The 26,741-nt window shown below is 35.6% G+C and overlaps 1 protein-coding gene and 1 long non-coding RNA gene across 6 annotated transcripts in view; both read right to left on the bottom strand.

Annotated features, from left to right (window-relative positions):
- Positions 1-26,741, bottom strand: part of sbb (scribbler) — a 112,722-nt gene continuing 85,981 nt past the window's right edge. For 4 of the 5 annotated variants that reach the window (XM_067777011.1, XM_067777009.1, XM_067777010.1 and 1 more), the window contains exons 3-13: positions 20,104-20,284; positions 11,826-14,412; positions 10,848-10,965; positions 9,346-10,444; positions 9,028-9,273; positions 5,183-5,359; positions 4,512-5,121; positions 4,219-4,447; positions 3,871-4,121; positions 2,624-3,804; positions 1-2,561 (exon numbers count right to left, since the gene is read on the bottom strand). In XM_067777011.1, the coding sequence (XP_067633112.1) occupies positions 2,488-2,561; positions 2,624-3,804; positions 3,871-4,121; positions 4,219-4,447; positions 4,512-5,121; positions 5,183-5,359; positions 9,028-9,273; positions 9,346-10,444; positions 10,848-10,965; positions 11,826-14,412; positions 20,104-20,284 (6,753 nt within the window). In that variant the 3' untranslated portion in view covers positions 1-2,487. The remainder of the gene's footprint in view (positions 2,562-2,623; positions 3,805-3,870; positions 4,122-4,218; positions 4,448-4,511; positions 5,122-5,182; positions 5,360-9,027; positions 9,274-9,345; positions 10,445-10,847; positions 10,966-11,825; positions 14,413-20,103; positions 20,285-26,741) is intronic. The other variant, XM_067777013.1, reaches the window with a different exon arrangement.
- On the bottom strand, positions 17,858-18,686 carry LOC137245808 (uncharacterized). Its single transcript, XR_010951404.1, has 2 exons — positions 18,354-18,686; positions 17,858-18,295 (listed from the first exon to the last, which is right to left on the bottom strand). It is a non-coding gene; the product is annotated as an uncharacterized lncRNA (long non-coding RNA).

Raw genomic sequence — 26,741 nt, 5'->3', positions numbered from 1 at the left:
TTTAAATATATATTTTTTTTCCTTTAACATACATCGTACTTATTTACCATTTATATTCATCTGCTCAAAAATTAATTGTTGAATTGTGTATTATTTTATTTCTTTATTTGTTTTTTCTTAAATATTCTTACATTTAATTTTTCTTATATCGTATATTAATATTATTATTTGTTGTTTTTATAATACTATAACCCTAAACTACTTTAGCGATTAAGCAATATTCTTGTTCTTTGCATTAAATAACGTATATAAATTATGAATTTAAGTTTATTTATAAATCTAAAACCTACATCCGTAAATGTGCTTGAACTCTTATGCAATAACTTAATAATATAAATACTAAGACATACATCCATATTATAATTTTCGTAATATATTTATTTTTAATCTTAACATTTATTCAATACACGAATGGAGTAGGTATTTAAACTATAAGAAATGCGCAATAAGAATCATAATATACATTTATAAACATTGGTGTAAGTTTTATGGATATTCAGTTAAATAACTTCAAATACAAAAACCATTTTAAATCATAAAAATATAGCGAGTTAAGTGAAAGCAGATAGCTAATAGATGTTTTGATATAGTCAAAGAAGAACATACTGAACGGAAAACATTGATTTTATTTTATACACTTACTTATAAATGTTACGTCTTAAAATGTTATGCTTTGTCCGGTAATATAGCTTCTTTTGTTAGTATTTAAAATACAGAACTTTCGAATGAAATACGAAATTACTGTGTAAATACAAAAAAAAAATATATATGTACATATGAAGCAGCTATACATATGTATTTATAAACTAAGTTATATTAATTTGTGATTCAAGCTCTAGACCAAGTAAATGTTTTCTTTTCCAATATCAATAAACAACTATGAGTACTTTTAGTCAGATATTTGGGGTTTTCTGGGAATTCATAATTGAAGATGGTCAGATCGCTCAGCGAGAAATGTGTTCTGAGAGGTCTTAGCTATCCATGATTTATTTGATATTATAAGCTCTATGCATGATAAATATAGTTAATAAAAAACTAAAAGTAATAATAACAGAAAAATGAACCCCGAGCCAATCTGCTCTGATTTTAAAAAGTTCGTGAATGAACCCGCGAAATTTCACTTAGGTGTATGTATTTCAGAGCATTAATGACTATTAATTGGCAGAGATTTGAAATATTTCGATTAAAGTATTTATTATATTGAAATTTGATTTAAATGTCTCAAGTAGCTTTTAAAAGAAAATGTGCCACACTCTCCATATGCCGTATGAATTTAGGTATATGTAATAAGAGTGACGCTTATAAATGAACTAAATGAAAGCAAAGCGGCAACATTAGGTTCAACTATATTGAATGTGTGGTCCGTAGTGTAAGCGGAAACATTAGATATATGTATAAAAAAACTGGTAACAATTATAATAATTTTAATTAAATTGATTCTTGCCGCTTTGTTCTGTTCTGTCCTTTTATGTTTAATTTCTGTTCGAACTGTAATATTTTGATTACCTTAAAAATTATCATATCTTTCCTTCTTATTTTAAGAGTTATGACGACAATTGTGAGATAAATTTATATCATATTGTTCACATGCAATGCAATGGAACTTTTATAATAAATTTAAAACATTTTTTATATGGTTTTCTGATATTAAACTTTAATCGCCCATTTATTCGTTTTAGTTATTTATAGCAACTTGTAATCCCCAACTGTAGCATATAATAAATCTGTTTTATTAGTAGCACTTCTTTGAACTTTACTATAGTATTAGCATTGTTATATTAAATAGTTGGTAGCAATGTACATTTTTCGATATAATATTCATTATAAATTGGTTGAGTTAATAATTCACAAACCAGTTTAAGGCGCAGTTTTCAGTGAAAGTCCAAGCTCTTCATTCAGCCAGCTATTTTTCATAAACTTTAACGATGTCACCTCTTGAGAGAGCAAATTTATTATTGAAGGGAAAACTTTTGTTTAATGAGAATGGAATACGCATGTTAAGATGCTTAGATTAGAAGCCGAAAAAATACGGAAATGCAAAGTTACTTCGAGATATAAAAACGATATACCTTTAAGGAAACTCAATTAACTCGTGCCATTTTGGGCGTTCAACATAAAATTGTACACAACTATCGAAGTGGTATCGTACAAATGAGTTAAACTTAAAGCTTATTAAAACCTTCACTAAAAAACTGCGTCTTACTTGAAGGATTGTTGCACTTTGCTTCCCTATTCGACTATCACTACATCTCTGTTTGCCACCAAACGTCTTGCACAGATATTTCTTTTAGTCTCTTTCAGTATTTGCAATGAAAATATATTTTAATTTCTGTCCGGTAGGGCCGTCCAATCCACATTTAATTCATCACTTACAGCAAACCAAATACAATGAATTTGTTTGTAACAGATTCTCGTTTCATATTACTATTATCCAGTATAAAATCTTTATGTTTTCATGTTATAAAGATTTTTTTCATTCTGTGCATCTCATTTAGTTGGTCCCGGGGGAAAGGGATTTATCACAGCTACGGCAGCAGCTTGCTGACTTGCTAATACTGCAGCTAAATTTTATTTAAACTTTCATCACATATTTTTATTAAATTATTGATTTAATTAAACTTACCACCATATGGTGCTGTGTACATTGGGTATCCTAGACCGACATGTGTGTGATGATGTGTGTGTACATGACGTTGTGGTGGAGGGCTGCGGGAATCTGTGGTAGAACTATTGCCTCCTGGGGTAACAGGTCCGATAGTTCCTCCACCACTTGGCCCACTTGTAGCACCCTGTTGCTTATGTGAATCAATGTTAAGTGGCGCTCCGGTTAAGCTACTACCAGGTCCACCAGGACCACTCAACACCTTTTGGTTTAATACATCAGTCTTTATTGCTGGCCCACTCATTCCAGTAGCAGGAGGCTGAAGATTTAATGGAATTCCATTCCCACCAGAAGACTGACTTGTTGTGGTTAGATGGTTACCGCTATTAGGAGTATTTGGTCCCGTATTAGGACCACTTCCAGGTCCAGTTATCCCACCTGCATTTACGGCTTGCTGCTGTATGCCCACATTTGGGCTAGATACACTGACCTTAACAGCAACCGATTGTCCACCACTATTACCACTTGTCGGTGATTTCAATGCTCGTTCACTCAACTCGTGTATTTTGTGAGTTGTATAATACTGACTAGCAGCGTGATGAAGTGCATCTAATGCCTTTGTCCCGGTATTTCGTGATAAATCTTCTGGTGCATGATATCTTGGCATTTGCAAATGATAAGGTGCAGTATTGTATGGCCCAGCAGCGGACATTAATACATTACGGTACATTGGATGATTTGGATCGAAACTAAACGGTGCTGGAGCAATATATGAAGGATGAAGAAAGTATTGGGATGTGGGTGGAGGTGGTGGACCTTGAGTTTCCATTGTTGGTTTTTGTCCTTCTTGTTTAATTTTTATTTCCTCTTCTTGTTTTTGCTTAGAAATATCTTTAGTTAAATTAGTCGCTTTACCACTGTTAGTATTTACATTTGTATTAGGGGGGCAAGATTGAGATTTGGATTTTTGAGACTGTTGATGTTGCTGTTGTTGTTGGTGGTGTTGTTGTTGTTGCTGCTGCTGTGCCAACGACATTTGTTGTTGGTGTTGCGATGGAGGGGTGGGATCTTCTTTATGTTGTGCTAGAACGTGGGCTTGAAGCGATCCAGGCGGCCCACTATTTTGCGGATTTTGTGCTTGAACTGCTCGCAAAGCGGCAACAGCACTCTGTCGACGCTGCTCATCTGAAAGGATATAGTACCTAGGAAAAACCAACAATTTGAATATGCAATTTACACTCGTTATACGTAAATATTGAAGCGTTTACCTTCGTAATTCCTCCTCACGAGAGAGGTGCTGTTGAGTTGCTAGAGTCATTGGATGACGTTGATATATATTCGGATATGTTCCCAAACCTTGCAAGTCTTTTGGATGTAAGGCATGAGGCTGTTGTGGTGCTACTGACTGTTGCTGCTGCTGTGGCGGTTGTTGTTGTTGGGACTGAGACCCAGAATTATGCTCTTGCTTTATCTCTTGCTTTGTCATAGGTTCGCTTTTGATGAGTTTTGATGAAATCAACTAAAATTTAATAAGGAAAAGTAAATTATTTTTAAAATATTACATTTTAAAATAATTTCTTTAACATATGAAAAAGCCAACTTTTTGTTGTACTTACTTGTTGTTGTTGTTGAGGTATTGACTTCGAGCATTCATGTGGACTTGGACTATCTTTAATCCGCTCATCCTTAATTATCGTAGTATTTGGATGAGGCGGTGCAGTATTTTGAGGTTGTGAACTAGATAAACTGCCATGAGATCCTATTTTAACTCCATCATCGGAAGACACGATTGATACGGGTCCATAATTAGGATCTACATTATAAGGATATCCGGGTGACATGTAACTAGAGATAAATTTTTATAAATAATTAAATATAATATTATTTTTTTATATAAATCGTTTCGTACTTAAACGGATAAAAATGAGATAGGGGTTTGCCAGGTGTAGGTGTTGGTAAGCCTCCTGGTCCAACTCCTGATGATCCTAGAGATGGCATAGCCCCCATGCCAGGAGGCAAACCACTATTTGGAGGACCAACATTGCTCAAATTAACAGAGGATGGTGTAGGCGGCCCCGTAGGGTTGTCCTTTTGATTATGAGCGTCTTGAGATTGAAGGTGTTGTTGGTGTCCACCAGATTGTTGCTGCTGTGAAGACTTAGTTATCAAATCTAAAGGCGGATCTTTATTTTTGTTATAATCTGCTAAAATAGATTGTTGTTGTTGATGCGACTGTTGCTGCTGCATTAAATGCGATGATTGCATAGCTCCCTGCTGAGACTGTGGAGATGGAAGTGCTACAGGCGGTTGAACCAATGCGGAAGGCAATAAGCCCTTATTATTAGAAGATTGCTGATCCGAAGATGGAGGGGGTACCAAATATTGTTGATGTTGGTAAAACTGGTACATTCCATATCCACCTAATGGTGCAATATTTTGCGCTCCACTTGCAATACTGGCAGCTCCAAGATCTGAAGTTTTTTTGTTTGGAATATCGATTAGTTTGGGTTGTGATTTATCTATATGTAAAAAAATATTATGTAAGCAACAAGAAAGCATATTATATATTTACTATTATACCTAATATATCTTGTTCTCCTACAGGAGTGGAGTCATCTGAAATATCACTATATGCAGGGCTCTGAACATTATCTCTTGTTACAACGCCATCATATTCCCCTAGTCCGGGCGATCTTCTACCTTTTTTCTGTTTTACTACTGAAAAGCCGGCTGAGTTTTTCGTTGATAAGGAAACACCTTAAAAAAAGATGAAAAAAACACATGTAAATTATATTTTTGAAGAAAATTTTTTAAATTTTGACAGTCAGCAGTTGGTTGTGGGATTTTTCTCTTCTGAAACTTTGGAAAAAGTTGCGAATGAAAGGGAACTCAAACGTGCGAATTGTAAAAGTCATCAAACGTTAAAAATTCCTTTATTTTTCGTCATACGTTGATGTTCCAAGTTTGTTGCCAAAAGAAAAGTCGGGCGTAAAGTTGTCTCTGGTTTCGGTGTAATATTCTTTGTACTTCTGTGGAGACACTTCTCCCTCAAGCGAAACAAACCGTGCAAATTCGAGTCGCAAATTAATTTTCAATCGACTGAGCTCCGCCAGCGTAGATAAAAAATATTTTTTAGGGTTTACATTTGTAAGGATAAATCACCAAAAATGTTTTTCCAAATTTATGTCGACCGCTTAGTGAAAGGAATATCATCCTACTTCTGCTGCCTTTTCGCGAATTCCCTATTATTTTATTTTATTCCCCATGGGGTCAGGCTTTTTTAAAAGTTTACTGAGATAAGCGTTTTCGAAACGGCAGTCAAGATAGGATGGTCGCTTCCCACGGCAGCCGGTTCTATGTACCGAAGCGACTCGGGATTTTTTTCCCGAGCAAGGGCTGTCATTTCAGTGTAACCCCATGTTTTATGTTAGTTTTAATTTTTTATATTTTGAATGCCTGAATTTAAAAAAAAACAGAACAAGCAAAGACGGGACTGTCTTCGGCTGTGCCGAAGACTTCATACCTTTCATGAATGGGGCTGAACAATAATCTTATCCCGTTCATAATCTCCAAATAATCGGATGTATAAGATAAGAAAGAAAATATTGTATCTAGCACTAAAACGTGGAAGATCTTAAATCAGCTTGTTTATGGACAGAATAATACCTCGTTCTCAGATATCACGCAGATAGAATATAATGAAACCAATATTACAGACCCTTCAGAGATAGCTGATGCTTTTAATAATTACTTTTTAAACATTATAAATACGCCAGACATTTTTGAGTACTCTCCTGAGCCGGTAAATGGAATAATACACCCTTTTATATTATCTGTGTCATACCGAAGAAGTACGTTTAGCAATTGGTAGTCTTAACCCAAAGTCGGCCAACGGACCTGACGGAATCTCTGCGCGACTGGTACAGAAATATAAAGACGAACTGTCTGGTCCATTAGCAAAATTTATTAATGAATGTTTTATAAGTGGTCAGTATCCAGAGGAGTTAAAAATTGGATCAGTAGTTCCAATTCACAAAAGTGGAAGCAAGGAAGTCTGTTCAAATTATAGACCTATAACGAAGTTAAGCACAATTGACAAAGTATTTGAAAGTATTTTATTAAACAGATTGAAAGAATTCATTAAAAGTAATGACATAATTAGCGATAATCAGTTTGGATTTACAGAAAACTCAAGAAGTTTGTCCGCATGCATCACTTGTACAGAATTTCTATATGAAAATTTAGATAGAAAAAAATACGTTGCTATGCTGGCGATTGATCTTAGCAAAGCGTTTGACTCAGTAAATCTTTACATCATGATACAAAAGCTTAGAGAGTTGGGAGTTAATGGCACTGCTATTAAACTCTTCGAAAGTTTTTTAATTGATAGAAAGCAATTTGTCCAAATAAAAGATACAAAAAGTCTAACCAAAACTATTAAAACTGGTGTTTCACAAGGATCAAAATTATCTGCAACTCTATTTGTAATATACATCAACAATATATTTAAACTCGAGTTAAATGGAAAACCGCAATTTTATGCCGATGACGGGACATTCTTGTATGCTACTGATACTCTAGACGAACTATTAGTCAATATCCAAACGGATATAAAGAAACTTTCGAAATGGTTTGAACGTAATTTGCTGAAAATGAATATCTCGAAAACACATTTTATAATATTTAACAACTATAAAAATATTCCCGGTATGAACGATCTGAAGGGAATTCATCTAGATGGTAGTTTTATTACGAGGGTCGAGAGTCTAAAATACCTTGGCATTTGGTTTGATGCAAATTTAAAATGGCGAGAACACATAAACAAGCTGAAAATGAAATTAATACCACTGAATTTCTCGCTATATAGAAATCGGAAATTAATTCCAAAAAGACAACTATGGCTGCTATACAACTCTTTGTTCATGTCATATATTAACTATTTGAATCCAATATGGAATGTTTGCTCAGAGCAACTTATAAATGAATTACAAAGAACACAAAATAAAGTAATTAAAAACATTTTAAATTTACCGCGGAGAACATCAAGTGAGCTGTTATATTGTAATAGGCTAGATATTCGCAAATATTGCATCTCTAAGACGCTAATAGCGTTCTACAAAATAAAAAATAATTTAATTAAACATAATTTGAACATACAAGAAGAACAAACCCCAGAATATGCCTTTAGAACTCGAACAAATATCAAACCACGTCTTTTTCGAACAGAAAGATGTGCAAAATCAATAAAACACTATGGTGTAAAATTATTCAACAAACTTCCAGATGAAGTTAAAAATGCAAGAAATCTGCAAAACTTTAAAACTGAAGTCAAACGCCTACTTCTTGCAAACTATAATTTTAATATTCAGCTGTAAAATGTAATTGCTAATTTTCCTCTTACTTTTACTGATATACGGAAATGGTATTTAAATCATACGTTACTTGTAATAAGTTATGTATTTATTTAAATCATACAAATTTAAATCAAGCATTACTTATAATACGTTATTTCACAGCTAAACTAATTTCTTTTCTTTTAATTTTATTTTATTTTTCTTACTGCTGCACTCTCTATGTATCCTCATTAATATTGATGGCATATAGTTTTACATAAGAGATAAGCTATCTTCTCGCACAAAAACATTGTTTTTTGAGAAAATTGTTGTAAAGCAAATCAAATTTTGTTGTCAATAAAGCAAAAAAAAAAAAATAAAAAAGGGCAAAAACCCCCTTATCTGAGCGATCGGTTGTATGGGATATATATTATATATAGCTCCGATCGAAATGATTTTTCATGAAATCTTCTATGATATATTAGAATAAATAACACCAATTTTGACGTTTTTATATTGGAAATTAGGGGAGAAATGACCAAAAATTTTTCTATCTGAACGATCGGTTGTATGGGATATAACTATATATAGCTCCGATCAAAGTGATTTTTTCAGGATATCTTCTATGATATATTAGAATATATATCACCGAGTTTCAAGTTTAACTTTTCTAAATTGCGGCAGGAATGACCAAAATCATCTTATCTGAACGATCGGTTGTATGGGAGATAATGTTATAGTGGTCCGATCCTACCGGATCCGACAAATGTCTAATATAATACAAAAATACATCCTTGTGTCAAATTTCATTGAGATATCTCAAAATTTGAGGAACTAGTTTGCGTTCAAACAGACAAGACGGACGAACAGACATACGGACATGGCTATATCAACTTAGTTCGTAGCTCTGATCAATTCGGTATACTTAATGGTGAGTCTATCTTCTATATTTCTCAACGTTACAAACATTGGACCAAAGTTAATATACCATTTCATGTTCATGAAAGGTATAAAAAGTGTACTTCATGAAGCGCTCTGTAATTTTTAACCAACTTGATTTGAGTACCATCATTAAATATATAATAAACCTACCTGGTACGTTTTGTCCAGTTGGGGCCGTTGAACTGGTATAAGTACTTATAGACGGTTGATGTGAAAGTTGTAAATTTTCCGGATGGGTACTTAGCTGTGCTGCTGACCGTTGTGGGCTTTGCTCAGCAAGAGCATTAACTTGAGATGAACTTTGTGATGCCTGTTGCTGAAGAGATAATATTGACGGTGGTGCACCAGAGTTTGGTGTATCGTTTTGGGGACCAAAGCGCAATACTCCAGGTTTCGCTAAACCAGAAAGCAAATATTTATCGAAATTATGCAATTGTAACTATTTTGTTAATATTTTTCGACACTTACCTCCACCTGATGATGTTTGGGATTGTTCGGGAATCAATATAGGTAAATTTAGTGCATTTGGTATACCAAGATTTTGCTGTTGCGATAAAACTTGATTCGATATTCCAGCAGTTATGCTACCGCCAGCAAGTGGATGCTGTTGTTGCGATTGAGTCATAACTGTTGGTAACGACACCGATAGTATTCCACCAACTGTCCCACTTATCGTGCTTGTGACAACTGTTGTCACCATGGTAGGCGAGTTCTGAGTTGAAGATGAAAAAGTTGAGGTGCCCGACACCACTGTTGACGTAGCGGTTATGGTTTCGGAAACCACAGCAGCATCATGAGTTGCATTTTGATTTATTGCTTGTGATGGTGTTTGAATATTATCAGCCGACTGGGATGAAGTTTCAGAAGTGGAAGTCGGTATTGCTGAAGTATTATTGGGTGAGGTTGTTGCTGATGCAACCGTCAATTCACCAATAGACAATGTTGGACCTTCGACAGGGGTTGGTGTTACTGCCCTAGTATTTTGAGCTGGCGGAGCCGGTGAGCATGATGGTGTAGGTGGCTCATCTGGTAATTGTAAGGAATCTTCGTCCATAGAACAAGCACTACCATGTGCATGAGACTGATGGTATCGAAGTCCGTTAGCATGCTTATATTTTTTGCTGCAATCCTGTTCAGGACACTCCAGTAGTACCGGCGATATGGCGCACGGTGAGGCAGTCTTACATTTTTTCGTGCTTATTTGTACATTAAGACCCGTCACTGGATTAACGAGACTTTGAGGATGTGTAGTTAAACCACCCCCACTTGCAGATATCGGAATGCCACTCGCATTCGCTAAGCTTGTAGTACACTCGGAATCGCCATTAATAGGTGACGGTGATTCATCTTTCGACTTTCTTTTTTCAGAACGTGGAGGTAAAAATGCTGTTGGTGATGTACTAGGGGTATCTCCACCACCATTTCCCGATGACGAACTACTTGTTATTGTTGTTGTTGTGGTGCTTGCAGTACTTGTTGCGCTAATAGCAGTGCGTGCAGCAGCACGACCACCTTTCGTTGTACCATTTCTTAATTTAGAATGCACCTGCGCATGGGAAAAATATATCTAAAAATATTGAATATTAAAATTCAGTTACAGGGAACATTTAATAACATTCCTTCAGGTTTGATCATATTTATGGCCATTTTTAATCTAAACTTAAATTTAAAATTCATTGGTCAGTGGAATAGAAATTTGTTTTACAAAAAATGTATTTAATGGGCAGATTAATTCTAAAGTTTACATAAAATGCGACCCTGCGATGTATGAAATTAGTTTTTGTTGTATCACTTTAAACCACATTGCGCTTCAGAATTCTCGAAGGAATAGTAAAGCACCAAATTATTTCAAATATATATATATATATATGTATATGTTTATCCACTTCTGTCGGCAAATTTGTGATATAAAAATGTTTAATTGCATCTGTAAATATATGATCAAACGTGTGATGTATGCCAACACTTACAGAGCTCCTTGTTTCGGTGAAATTACTTAAATCTGGCGTTAGTGCAGCACTTCTTCCACGTTTACCTCGGCCTTTAGGTGTTCGAGAATCTAGTTCTTCGGTTGGCGAATCACAGAATCTGAAAATTTCAAATGCACAAAACAACATATTTAAAAAAAACTTAAATCAAGTCTTCATGACATTCGTCGTTTGACTTATCGCAGGCTTGTATGCTGTTGCTGCTAAAACAGTACCCCAATGTGAGAATAAATCGATTTAGCCACGTCGACGAAAGGGGTCTTAGAGCAAAAATATCTATAGGGGCTTGGCGCAAGGGTGTGGAAATAACAGATGATACGATACACGTGTATACCGCTTGTTCCAAATTAACCGAGGAGGCAACATATACTGTATACTTTGCGAATATGGGAATAAGCTCATCGTGCAAGGTACCAGATCAGCCATACACCCATTAGGGCAACCACCAGAAGTATTCTCAATACTGATCCAGATGTATTCTGGGGTACAAAATAAGAATTATGGAGAAATAGCTCGCCGCACGGCAAAGGTCTCGAAACGTTTGTGAGAAATGCGGAGATATATGTAAGTTGTAATTGAACAATTATTAAGCAGGAAAAGCGTAGATTGAAGCACTGGATTACAAAATCGCCACGTGCAAATCCTACGATTTTAGAATAGAATCTCCTATCTCTTTGTACCGAAATGAATCTGGTGTAACCGAACCTGGGCGCCACTTTAGTATGATAGTGTTTAATTCAGGATTGGATTAACTGACTGAACAGGATGGCCTGTATAACAACAGCATAATGGACAATTGAATTTTTGGCCTCGAAAACATCTGGGGCCCGTTTCACAAAACATACAAGTAAACTTCTTATGAAAAGAAAAAATGCAGAACAAAATTTACTTGTATTACAAGTGTTGTATTTTTGTGAAACGGGCTCCTTAATAATAAACAAATTTTTTGTGACCACTTACCTTGGTGGAGCCCAATCATGCCTTGTGCAATCAAGCAAAGTACCCACATATGTTTTGCCTCGCCATGTAACGTTTACAACAAGAACGCCACCTTCGGTCTCATGCCAAACAATGCCTTCTAATGTCACAGAAGTTCCTGGCTCACAAGGCCCTAGACAATCTGGTTCAGTTATAGTTCCCACTGATGTACCGATACATATATCGACCAATTCTTTTGCTGTATTGGAAGTGTCCCCATGTTTTGCACGTTTGGTCGGAGGTGATTTTATACCATCTTCAGAAACCATATTATTATTGGATGTCACAGCCTTATTAGCCGATGCTGTTGCAGTCATAGAGGAAGAAGTCGCGGGTACAGAAATAGTATGATGTACTGTTGCTGAGATCATTCCGGGAGCCATAAGCTTTGTTGGCCCAACAGGAACAATAGCAGCGTTTGTCTTAATTTCACTACTGCCACTTATACTGCTCGCAGACGAATTTGATTGGCTATTGCTAAATGAAGACGATGCTGCGACTGCAGCTAATTGTGCAGCAATATGTGAAGAAATTTTTATATTGCCACAGTTAGTAGAATCTTTTCCTGGTGGACCTGGAGCATTTGGTGCACTGTTACTACCAATTGATTTTGCTGCAGAAGTTGAAGCAGTTTGTGTGGCAGTAAGTAAGGGTGCAGCTGCACTTGTTGTACCACTTACACCAGCAGGTGAACCAACAGACGGTGTAAATACACCAGGTGGAACAGATCCCGTCTGTACATTATTGTTACCAGTCGAATTGCTCATTCGCTGACTCATAACTGTTATGGATGAACTATTTACATTCTCTGAACGTCGTGCACATGAATGATTATTACAAGAACTAGTCGAATTAACATTTGTTGAATCAATGCTACAATGGCAGCTGCTGCCACCTTTGTCACTAACACTACTCGTTAAATTATCCTTTTCAGTGGCAGTTGTGACATTTTTATCAGCTATTAATCGATTGGAATGTATAGCTTTTTCTTTAGCTTTTTCACGTCTGTGACCAGAACTGCCACGTTTGTTGCTTTGTGGAGTTACTTGACCACTACTACTTCCTGTACCGGTGGGTCCAGAACTTGAACAATTACTATGTGCGCTATTGTGGGTATTGCCTTGGCTATTACTATTGGATATATTACTAACATGCTGTTTCTTGTTACTTCCGCTTACATTAGATGTATTTGAACTAGAAACATTACCGCCTCCTGTATTTTGATTTGAACTTCCTGAGCTGTTAGCACCACCTGATGATGACGGAGAGTGCGTATTGGTATTCAACCCATTATTATCGTCCAAATTATTAGGGTTATTAACACCTATGGAACCATTTTGTTGTTGCTGTTGTTGTTGTTCAGTCGCTTTGACAATTTCATGCTTAGCTTCAGAGGTTTTTGTTCCTGGCTTAGTGCGTTTAATTTTCATTTTAAGTCCCTTATCAAGTGTCGCTTGGTGATCAATGGACATTTTCGTACTCGACTTACTCCCACCAGAACCTCCAATATTTTGGGAGCCAACCGGACCTCCACCAGCTCCACCACCCGCACTACTATTATTACTGCCAATGCCACTAGATTGCGATGACATACCGCCGCTTGCACAATGATTTGATAAATTTGATATTAAATCGTTTCCCAATGCAGTCGATAAATTTGTGTTGGTTAATGCGTTTTCATGCGAAATCGAATTTGTAAATGACGAGACAAGATTACCTCCTTTGGAAAAACCTGCGAAAGTTGATATTGCCAATGTATTATTTTTTTGAACGCCACATTCACTATTGCTGGTGTGTGATGAAGATGATGATGATGCAAGCGAATATGGTTTAGTCACCGTAGATATGACTCTATTGCCACAGTCACCATCGGATTGTTCTCCTAAAACTTTTGGTGTAGTTTGATAACTTGCTGGACCACCCAACTTTTGGTATTTACCTCCAATATTTAGTAACGCTGATGAACTATTTGTGACTTTTCCTATAAATCCACTTCCACTTTTGTTAGAGGGTATGTATGGGCTAGGTGGAATTGATACATGTGTACATTTCGTTGCAATTGGAACTTTTTCATTTAGATTTAGTTGCAGAGGCGAAAATGATTGGGTAAGTGATCTTGACAAAGTTGTAGAGTTGAATTTATCAGCGGCTGCTGTAGCCGATGCTTTTTTCTTCAGTAAACTTTCTGAATAGCCCGATTTTTTTATAATTTTGTTTAATGCTTTCACCTTTGTTGCACTTGATTCAAGTTCGCCATGGTCATCACTAGAATTGCATCCTTTTAAAGCATTTTGATCGGATGTTGATGATTTCTCTATATCTGCATCTAAATCATCTAACAACTCTGGAATGCCGCCAATATCCCATTCGTCTTCGTATTCGAAATTCGTATCTTTAGCCTCGCTTGTTGTTGATGTTAAATTACAACCAGATGCTCCTGCATCTTCAGAAGTTGATGATTTGGCATTTAAAGTTTTTTCTGTTGCTTTTAAATAACCAACACCCTTAACGCTTACTTTAACACCTCCAATAGTTTGCGACGAATTTGTTTTCGGTGGCCCAAAATTTCCTACATTTTGTGTTAAAAAAAAAAATGTAATTGTACCCACTCAGCATTTAGATGATTTAATTTTGAATTTCCCTACATATTGTGACGAATATTAGCAACACTAAGGCATGCTATCATCTCTAAGCCGATACTAAGCAGTCACTTGTATCTACATAAACAAATCAATCATTATGTCTACACATATGTACATACAGCAGCGGAGAGTTCAAAAAAGTATGCAATAGAAACGCCTAGAAATATGCCAACGAGGAAACCGAAGAGTATAAAAGCAGCACCAGCTGAGGCACGACCAATCAGTTTGATTTAGGCACGCTATTGGTTGCGAAGAATAAGTGTTATTGTGAAGTAGTGTAATAAAGACCATTTTGCATTATTGAATATTGGAGTTATTTATTCAACAATTTAGCGATACGAACGTTAGTAGAAGGTTTGGAATAAGCGGAATTGCACTAAATTCGTTAAATATAAATACAATTTGATTACTCTTTCTGACCAAATAATGAGTTATCATACAATTGAACAAAAGAAATAATCATATATGAATGCTTTTGATGATCAAAACCCGAAAAGCATTTTTCGATCACTTTTCTGAATCATTTTTTAAGCCCTTTGATGATTGAATTTCAATATTTCATAAAAACCAACAAAAAGAATAATCAAATATGCTTACCTTTGATGATCAAAAACTGGATATAGTTTTTCAATCACATTTTGGAATCATATTTGAATCAAATGTGTTTACTTTAGGCATATATGTAATACTCCTATATTGCTAATAGAAAATGCTCGCAATGTGTTTTGATTCGAAATCAAAACAAGACAGCCTATACAATTTTTGTGATTGTAGCAGCATAAGTGTGACAAGAAAAAATATTAATTTTTGGTACATTCGATTATTGAGTACAAAAACAAAAACGTTTAAACAGCGATATATCCGCACTCTGATGTTTGGGAATGTAAGTAGCCTTTTGTAGCAATATAGGAGTATTACATATATGACTTTAGGTGATCAAAAATTTATAATCACTTTTAATTCAGCTTTCTGAATTTTTTCTGACTATATTTGTTGACTGAATAATGAATTTTATACTTCTTAAAATTTTACTTTTCATTGAAAATCTTATTCTTTCACATACACACATTTTTCAATCATGAAGTTCAGAAAAATATGTAGTATATACAAGTTTTATTATTCAGACCAATTCTAAATATTCTCACGGAATTTTGTTCTCGCGGATTTTTTATTCCCGCGGAAAAATTCCTCCAATTCTTTTCTCCTAGGGAGAAGAATAATTGGGGAATAGGAATATCGAATTTTCGAAGTCAGCTGCTTTACCATCTGACAGTTCATTACGCATTTCTGCTTTTGTTTAAGAAAATAAAGTTTAGTGTCTTTTGACGAATTTATCGTAAATTAAAGAAAAATATACATAAAAAATGAATAGTATTGCATTTCATATGGTTGTGAACGAAATGATTGATGAAGAAGGTTCCCAGCAACACCAACGGAGGACTATAAGAAGAAGGTTGCGCGATAGTACCAATCCGTTGGAGTTGCCATAATCGTTGTAAGTATTAGAACATCTTCTGTTTTGCTTTTATATTCCATAAAATTTCTGGAATTTACAGATTTCCAAAGTATTATAGGGTTAACAAACCTGCATTTCGGTATTTGTTGGAATTTTTCACATAGCACACACGGCATCGCAAAAAACAATTTGCGATATCGCCGCTTGTGAAGCTGAGTGCAGTTTTAAGATTTTTTGCTGAAGGTGGGTATCAAACAGGAATCGGAAAAGATGTGGACGTTTCTTTAGCGCAACCCACCTTCAGCAAAGTTCTGGACGAAGTCGTTGAGACCTTTGAAAGTGAGCTGTGCGAAAGATGGATCAGTGTGCCAATGAGCAGCGACGAAAGAAGGAGAATTTTACGAGCATTTTACGTGAAGCATGGGATTCACAGTGTTATCGGCTGCATTGATGGAACTCATGTCCGTATTATCGCACCCGCGGAAAAGAATCATCTCTACTACAATAGGAAGGGCTACTACAGCTTAAATGTAATGTTGGTAAGCCATTTATAATAGTTCAATTGAAATATATTTGACTATGGAATTGTATTTTCTTAGATGTGTGACGATGATCTGAAAATTCGGTACGTTGATGCTTCCCATCCCGGTGCCCCGCATGACACCTTTATTTGGATTGTGAGTGAATTGAGAACTCACCTTGAAGACCAGTATTTGCAACGTGAAGCCAACTTTTGGTTACTGGGTAATAATAAAATATTCAAAAGGTAAATAGTTGTATTGATATAAGACTTTTTAAACTAGGTGATGCCGGGTATCCTTTAGCACCATGGCTTATGACACCACATCGGAGTCCCGACGAAGGCTCTATACAGATGAAATTTATGCCCCTATTACCGTTTACAACTTAACTCTGGTTGGGTTGAAATTTCGCAATTTGGTATTACAGATTACAACTCAACCTGTCAAAAAAAAATTTCGGTTGAGTTGTCTAGCCTTACAACTTTTTGTGGCATTGCCGTTTACAACCTTGTGTTGGTGTAGTTGTCAAAGACGTCAAAATCTTACAACTGCTTACTAGCAGTTGTCTCATACAATTTTGCAGTTGTTTTGAAAAAATGTTACGTTTTAGAAGACGGTTCACCACCTAATTTTTAACAAAAATTTTCAAGGTCAAAAGACACGTTTCGACCTCCGATTTAAGAATCCGAAAAAAAAATTGTAATTCTTTACGACAGCATGACACTGCTAATACGCGTCCAAAAATATCGAGAGAGGTTCCAAACGACGCGTATTAATCTCGAGAACCGAAGGCGGAAAATAAACATTTTATCTCTGTCCGGAGATATTTTCAGTTGAAGTTGGCGATTTTCATGTGGTTGTTGTAATGTTGTTGTCTTTTTTCGGTTTGTGTTTAATATCTTTTGAACGAGTTAAAATTTGTATTTTCCGCCTTCGGATTATTAATACTGATGTCAAGACGCGTCGTTGAATACCTCTCTCGATATTTTTGGACACGTATTAGCAGTGTCATGCTGTCGTAAAGAATTACCACAAACATTAATTCTAATAAAATCTAATTTCATGTGGTTGTTGTATTTTGCCAGATTTTTTGTATACAGCAATGCAGAAAGGTGTTGGACCCAACCAGGACTATTTTTACGAATCGCGGCCAAAGGCTGCCAACGCAGAAAGATGTTCTTTGCAAAAAAACTGTGGACCGGGCCTCATATTTCGGACCCTCTCGGGCCATTTTGTGGGTCTTTGTAAATATCTTTCGAAAGAAATAAAATTTTTAATTTTCGCTTTCGAATCCTAAAAACGGAGATGGAAACCCGTCTTTTGATACCACCTTTGATAAGAGTTAGATGGTGCACGGGCTTATAAAACATTACCAAAAAAAACAAAAAATTTAAGGCCGGTAGTTAAACCTTTTTTAATCAAACAATAATAAACAATTTTGTACACATTTCTAGAAAAACCAACGTTTAAACGAATTACATTGAATAACTTTTTGACTTTATTGATATTCCATAGTTGGACGAGGCTGGTCGCAGTTTGGATGCAGCCAAAATAGGTGAAATTATGCGAGTCCCATTGATACTAATCACTACTCCTGGGAATCCTATTTGAGTAAAATACAGTTTTTTCTGTTAGGGTTTTAATCTACTTCGCACAAATACGCTTCTCAATTATATCTAATACCAGTCCAACACCAAAATCATTTCCACAGCATATTTGATAGCTGCCGTCAGCAAGGAATCGGAGTGTGGCGCATAATTTTAAAATACGAACGCGTATGCGGAAATGGTTCTTAATTTTGTTTAGTACTGAGTAAAATGCTTCCTTTCCAATCTGCAAAATAACTTCATATGAATGAAGCTCATTATTTGTCACTTAAACATTTTCTTACTTGGTGCTTGGTAGTTCCAAGGGATTGGAATGATCACGCAAATGTTTCCGTATTCGCGACATGTCAATCACCAACATTTTCGCCAGTTTAAAATAGATTTCATATAACATTAATAAAAAAATCACATTTGAAAATGCTTAAATTTCTGCCACAAATTGATCAGCTGTTCATTTATCTGTCAAATCATCACTTTCTTAGCTTGGCAGCACCAATTCAACTTCAACTGAAATAAGTTGTAATTCGTAATACCAAACAGGAGTTGAGTTGTCTGAAAGTTGAGTTGTTTTAATTACAACCCAACCAAGTTGAGTTGTGTACCGTAATAGGCCCTTTAATGAAGTCCATTCGAAGTGTCGCAACATTACTGAACGAACCAATGGGGTGCTGAAAAATCGATGGAGGTGTCTCCTTGGTGCAAGGGTATTACATTACACTCCAAAAAAAGCAACAAAAATTGTAAACGTGTGCTGTATTCTTCAAGACAATATAATGCAAATGCTGCTCGTGACCGAAGATTTCCCCAACCATTTCTCCACCTTCGGCTTCCCAGAAAATACATAATAGGTGGACAATACAAAGGTTGTGAGCTATTTGAACCACAGGTAAGTGAAACTCTCTTGACATATGTATGTACCTGGATATGTCTTCAACATCGCGTACCGTATCGTATTTTAAGATGTTGATGATCATAACTGATGTTGCATGTTGTAGTCGCAGGTGTATATCGGCCAGTTTTTTTGCGAGTGACCTGTGGTTCAAATAGCTCACTTCCGCATGCCTTCTTCCTCTGATGAACTAAATTACTACTTAGTATCTTATTTTGAATGGGATATGAAGAATCGCATTCAAAAATTATTCAAAAATCTCAACCAAAACGATTGAAATATGTTCACGAATATGATCAGAAAATGGCTGAAAAGCAGCGCAATAATGCTCTAAAACAATTAAGGCTCAATTTTACAATGATATCAAATATGGATAAAAAGCGTTTCGAAATAGGAATCATAAATCACATTTAAGGTAAATTTTTCACGATACATTAATTTTTTAACAGAAAATGCTTTTAAATTTGAACGTTTTTAATCATCTATTTAAATATTTTTTGATCAAAATGATCAAAAAATGCTGGCTGGGTATTGTAATATATCCGATTGAAAATTATATATGTGAACACATGAATGGTTGATGTTGGCATTACAAGGACAAGGAGCTTCACAGAACAAATTGCATATTTTTTTATAACTATAAAACATATTTCCATTTTATTTTGTTAGCAATAAATGGTTATTTCTTAAAATATAAAATTTGTTTACTTAAGACCTACTTCAATGATTCATAACGGGCCCCAAGTTTGAGGACATAATAAATAAGACAATCAAGTTTTTTTCTTAAGTCACATAAAGATATCTCGATCGCTTCGTAACTGCTTTTCGAATACCACATGGAACACATTACGCCTCCATTTTGCTTTTAATGATAATAATTGATTTACATTAAGGGAGTTGTAAGCATTTGCGGAGACTCGCTGATCTTTCAAGTAAACGAGTTTTTTTTTTTTGTTTACATAGAAAATCGAGCCTTTAAAACGCACATTTTTCATGCACGAGGTCCTTTGCTTAATGTTACACTTACATTGCACCAAATGAGTAATTTTCACCCACATTGTTGACGCTTTAAAATTACTCAGGGTCAGCGGAAATGTAATATAATAGGCTAGATGGTATAAAATAGGTTTTAGAATTAAACTTACTTGAGCTTGCCACTTTTTTGTTTACGATTTGTTTCGTAGGATTTTGGGGTTTATTTTTATGCGTATTTACACTCAGTCTGTTATTAAAATTTGATGAAGATGGAATTGAAGTTGTACTGGCACTTCCAACCAATTTATTGTGTTTATTGCTTTCTGTATTAGCACCGTTATTAGTGGCCACCTATTATAAATAGAAAAATATAAATAAAAAATTAAATCAGGCGCATTCGAAGTACGAGTTTTACGTTTATTAATAAACAGTTTAATTTCTAACACAACAAAAAATTGATGACTATTAAATGCCTTTATGGGGGACCATTTTCATGTGATTCTGGCACACATACATACTAAAAATCCTTTCGGAGCCTGAAATAAGTCGCGAGCTGTCTTCATGTAAATCTAAAAGCAGTAAAATAAGATTAACTGATTTTTATTGTTTTTTTTTCCATAGAATATTTTCATTTACACTGCTTCTTAGCTTTGAAATAAGTGCAGAATTGCTGCGCAGCTAGATTTTACAAAGCACATGTCGCTGCATGCCCGACCATGTCGGAAACTATCTAATATGATCGTATTGAGCCTTCTAGGCCGTATGTCTACGTTTTGTCTGAAAGCTTGTGTGGATTCGAGATGTTCTTTCCAATTCTTTCGGGGCTAAAAATCGTTAGGCAAATCTTTACAAGGAACTAAAATTCAGGCATAACAGCAAACAGGAAACTCCTTTCTTCACTGTTAAAGCTGGTTTGAAACCGACAAAGGACGCCATCCCTTCCAATTATAAATTTGGTTTCCACCAAGACGTTCTGTTGGAACTGTTGGTGCAATTATGCGGTTTGATATAAATCTCAATTATGCCCTCAATATCTTAAGTACATTCTGTACGTCGGTTACCAGAATCCTAGTGGAGTTCCTACATTTGAAAAATCACTTTTCTCTGTCGAATACTTTCCCCTGGGTGTCTCCCTGCGAGGTGGTGCAGAGCTCCGTTGGGTGAGGACTCCTCTGGTTAGGTGAGAACTATATTTAGATATATCGACCTATTCTAATCGAGAGGTTAGGTTGAACTGGCCGGTCAATAAAAACCTCACATAGACTGAATGTGTCCATGGTGTTACCAGAATTTGTTTGACATCCAAGCTGAAAACCCCCAATTAAGTATTTGTAAACAGCGTTTAATAAAACTGTGTAAACACAGCTTTAGTTATAAAAAACACATGTAATATATTAAGCAAATACAACTCTGAACATAGAGTATGATATCATAGAATAAGCGAACGAATTTCTGTAAAAATACAACCCTGGAATAAAAAGAAAGAAGAAAATCAAGTTGACTGAAAGTCTTTTTCTTCATCTTGTTACATCTCCCGCATTTGGCGAAGAAAATAGTAATTTTTCATATTAGAACTTATATTACAAAATACCTTCGTCCTCTTGGCTAATACTAGAAGCTTTCTAGAACCTAGCTATAAAAGCTGGATCATTGACCTAGAATGCGCAGGACACGAACGCAACACGCGCTTAACCTCTTCTTTCTGCATTCCGAAACTCCTCCATCTGCTGTTACTGACGAGGCCTTACTAATATATGCTATATCCAGTTAGTAAGTATGCCCGTCATGAGCCTTTAATTTTGCTCTATAGAGATGTAAGGCGCGGTAACCTCCGAAGAGATTTTAGGCCGATCTTCTCTGCCAATTTGCGTCGTGACCCTTTTAATTTTTCCTTTTTCCTACAATTTGGCGGGACGGGACCTACCTACTACAATGTCTAAATCAGGCATCGGCACTTAAGCGCGTGTCACACTTGCTCAACTTCGTTCTGGATACTGTAACAGGTTAAACTCTTTCCTATCCAGAATCAACCCCTACATACAAAATGTATGCCCCGCTTGCAATGTGTCCCACATGACACCAACCATCTCTTTAATTGTAATGTGGAACCAAAGCCTCTAACACCCCTTTCCTTATGGTCCACCCCAGTTGAAACAGCAAGTTTCCTTGGACTCCCGTTAGAGGATATTGATGACAATTTGTGATCGGTCGCGGCTGTTAGGTGGGGCGAAGCACTGCTACAACAACAACAACAACATCTTGTATTGTTGCTTGCTAATAAGCGAATGAACTAAGCAAACCGATGCATCAAGTTATGTGCGCGATTATCGCGCTCTCACTAACACATCTGTATTTCCAATTTGCCGATGCCTGGTCTAAATTGTCACTGGACCTACTTGTTTTATTCCGACTCCGCACGGTATCTGCTAGGCAGATGAGTTTTCACTGAGAGCTTTTCCTGGCAGAAATACACTCGGCGTGCTTGTCAAACACTGCCGGGGGCGACAACCCCTAGAAAAGTTGTCTTTAATGCATTGTGTTATATGATCCTCGATCGAATCAGTTTTTTTAATCGCAATAGCTCTGAAATGTTTGATCGGATTAGAGAAATGTGTGAAATAGTGGCTACCAGTACACATTGGCTCCATGACTTATTATCATTTTAGCGAATCTTTCGACAGTTTCATATTTATCATTTGCGTGAAATTGCTTTTAAATTTTTTTAAACCGCAAAGCACTGAAATGGTGATTAGGATTGAGGTAATACTTGAAATATAGGCTGCAAGTACTTATTACATAATTAATGTATTATCGTTTTTATGAATTGCTTGACAGATTCATATTTACCATTTGCGTGAAATTGGTTTTTTATCCATGATCGTAGAACAATATACGTGCCCTGGTAGTGAAAATTTTATCACGATCACACGGAATCGAATTTTTAAATCACTTGGAAGCTATACTTTCTGAGGAAGTGGAGAGTGGTACAAACTCCTTGTTAATTGGGGATTTTAACATTAACATGAATGTTAATACCACAACGAGTTCTAAGCTCAATGAGATATTTTCACGTAGCGCGATGAGGCAAATGGTGAATTTCAATACAAGGATTGCTGAGAGGTCCCAAACGAGAATAGATCTATTATATGCAAATGCTGATGTACTGTCCTGTACTAATCTTGAAAATCACAGAATTTCTGATCACGAAACCATTTCATTTGCTTTCAAAGTGTGTAATTCAAATCCTCTGCGGAGAATGATACCCACAATGTGTTGGAAGAATTATTCTGCTGATAACCTCATTTACTTATTAAGAAACTATGATTTCAGCGTATTAAAAAATATGCATCTCAATGACTCGGTTGAATATATAAATACCTGCTTATCACACTGCATGGGTTTATTAACATCAGAACAAGACAGGATAGTGAGGTTGAGAAATAAGTGGTACGATCATGAACTGACCGAAATTAACAAATTAAAAATCCAACAAATCCACAAGCCAGAAGATAACCGAAGGCAAAAAACAGCCATTGAGTCGGTTGTCTCGGCAGAGGTATTGACAGGAATTGGATTGCCACAAGGATCGGTTTTGGCACCGGTCCTATTTAACATATATATAAATGATATATCTTCGGCGTTAAAACATAGTAAAATAAGGCTGTTTGCGGATGACGCACTGCTCGAAGTAAGTGAACTTGATATCATGTTAGCTAGGAGCAAAAAGCAGGAAGACTTGAACACCCTATACAGGTGGCTTTGTAACAATAAGCTTAAACTTAATGTTACTAAAACCCATTTTATGGTCATATCTAGAGCGATGAATAAGGAATCTTGTAATATCGAGCTAAAAATAATGAACTCAAACATTAACGAAGTTAAAACTTTCAAGTACTTAGGGGTTCAGATTGATAATAAATTAAAATTTAATGATCATATTGATTATATATAGTTGCCAAAATAGGCAAGAAAATTGGTTTTTGGAAAAGGTCATGCAAATTTATCAGTAGAAAATACAAACTGAAAGTGTATAAATCCATCTTAGAGCCGCATTTCATATATTGTCCCACAATATTCTTTATGGCCAACGTAACTCAGGTAGATAAGCTACAAGTTATGCAAAATAAAGCTATGAGATTTATATTAAACATGAGGTATGATACTCCCATTAATAACATGATAGAAGCACTAAACTGGTTGAGTATAAAACAGCTCATATTCTACCACAGTATGAAATTTGTATTTAATATTAAGCACGGTAAATTACCAACATACCTCAACGAAAAGCTTAGATATGTAAATGATGCACATTCATACGTAATCAGAGAAAACAATAATTTTAGATTACCTCTTTTCAAAACAGAAGTGGACAAGAAAAATATATTTTATAAGGGCCTGAAATATTTCAATGAACTTCCTAATCACATAAAAAGTAGTAATAACTTCAATACCTTTAAAAAAAGTTTATTGGAGCATTGTAAAACCCTTCCAATAAGATAAAGTTTTTGTTTTTTTTTATTTTTTACATGACATACCGATAATGGAGCGCGAAAAGGGAATGGTAATACTGGTAGCAGCAAAATACAATGCACCTGGCCCTAAGGAAAAGAAAATCAGTCGCCACCTGTAACTCCAGACAGTTCCAACAACAAATTTCGCTAGAATTCGGTATTTTCAGCCTATATTTACTGTTGCTGATCGGGATAACTCGCATTCCGACAGCATTAATATAACAATAAAATTATATGATGTGTAACCAAAATAAGGTCAAACAAAAGTTGGAGCAGGGGGGATTGGAAACACGTCCTTTTCAACCTCCCAATATATTTTGAGATGTGCTGATCGGAATCTTCATGCGTTCCGACAGCGTCTTTACTAAACAAAGTTGAGGGGCGATTGGGTACACTTCAATTTCCAACATCCAAAGACATGTTTAGCTGTGTTGATCGGAGACCAATACATTCCGACAGCTTAAAATACAAATATAATTGAAAAATATAAGTTCCAAATTTTGTTGCCTTAAGGTGGGAGCCCTGGAGGATTGGAAACGCGTCCTTTCCAACCTTCCTTAAATGACTGGCTCCCAGACTCGACCGTTTGTTACGCCAGTAAATATGCTGATCGGAATCACATGGCATTCCAACAGCATATTCAATAGAAATAAATGATATAATAATGAATTGTACTTAGTAGTTTAAGTTTTAGGCCTAAACAGCCGTAATAATAAATAAATTAAATTAAAAATTTTTTTTGAGTATGTCCTATCGTTGTGGAGTGCTGCTGAAAATTGTAAAACATTTTTGTACAACTCCGAAGAAAGTAATTGCAGGTATACAACATTCTGCAGCATCAACACCACATAATTGAGACTGTGGGTTGCAGCATTCGAGTTTTTGTCGAGAATGTGACGTAGTGCTCCGTTGTAAGCTCCTTTCATATTGGCGCCGTTATCGTACCCTTGTGCACGACAATCTTTTAATGGGATTTCATGTTTACCTAGAGTATGGCAAATTAGATCAGCGATTTTTGGTTACAATTCACGAAAGCCAAAAACCGTTCTTGAATTGTAAAATTTGTTGCTTTCGAATTGAAATGGAGTTAACGCAAAATGAACGTAGTCAACGTGACTAGCATCAGGCATAGCATCAACAATAATAGCAAAAAACATTTTTTTTTGTATTGACTGTAATGACATATATAATACTAATCTACATAGTAGTTTCTTAACACAAAACGGATTTTTACTAATTTTTAATTTTTCTTGGTTTTTTACGTTATTATATATATTTAAAAAAAAATGTTATGTTGTTATGTTCTCGAAACCGTTTCCTTACGGTATGCAAATTGCATGATATCTTCAGGTCGTCTAAAAATTTGGCGCACCGTAGTCGTTGATAATTTTTGCCTGCCTCCATAGACGTAAAGCTATAGAGAATCGCCAACGATAGAAATTGTCAAACTGGCGGTAGGTAATTCACCACATTACTACTTGAAGATTAGCCAAAAACGCGGTGTTTTCCTTAAATTTCACAAAAAATACTTATTATTAAGAATTCATGAGCTTAACACCGGCGTATAATAATTGAATATTCAATTATTATGTTTTTCTAAGAGAAATAACATTTACCTGCATATTGCGCTGGCCCCATTTCGAAAACCGCCACGTAATCATCATCAGGCAATTTCGATGTTATCAAAGGTTTCACCGAGATGCGAACCGCGAATCACACGGTGAAACTGCAGTTGCCTTAACCACTAGGCTATCCTGCATGTATTTGTTTCCTTGCATAATTCAGTTTACCTCATTTCTACACTAACAACAAAATTGAGACATTCTCTCTCTATTAATTAGTGTGTTGTGTAGATTTTTGTAGTTTTTGTAATGTTTCTTTTTCGTTGCGAATGGCAAGCTTTGCAAACTGCCCGTAAATGTTTCTTTCCTGAATGAACTGAACTGAATATTCAATTATTATAAGCCGGTTTTAAGCTCATGAATTCCTAATAATAAGTATACATTGAACACACTATTAAAACAAACACTTCACAAAAAGGTTATTGAAAACGTTAATAGTTTAATTGTGGTGATATCAAAATAAAATTTGTCTAGTGTTGGAATTGACAATACCCCAATGGTGAATTGCCTACCCCGAATTTCATAAAATAGCAAATGTAACACTTGTTGGGACAAACATCGACCACCGGCACTGCCGTCCATAGCAGAAAGACAGCAAACTTCACTTACTGCCTTCTAAACATTTTGATGCCAATATATTTCTCCGACACCAATTTACTCATTAACTTAAATATT

The sequence above is a fragment of the Eurosta solidaginis genome, chromosome 3 (genome assembly GCF_040869045.1).
Source record: "Eurosta solidaginis isolate ZX-2024a chromosome 3, ASM4086904v1, whole genome shotgun sequence".
Lineage (NCBI taxonomy): Eukaryota > Metazoa > Arthropoda > Insecta > Diptera > Tephritidae > Eurosta > Eurosta solidaginis.
This window is presented reverse-complemented; position numbering and strand designations above follow the sequence as displayed.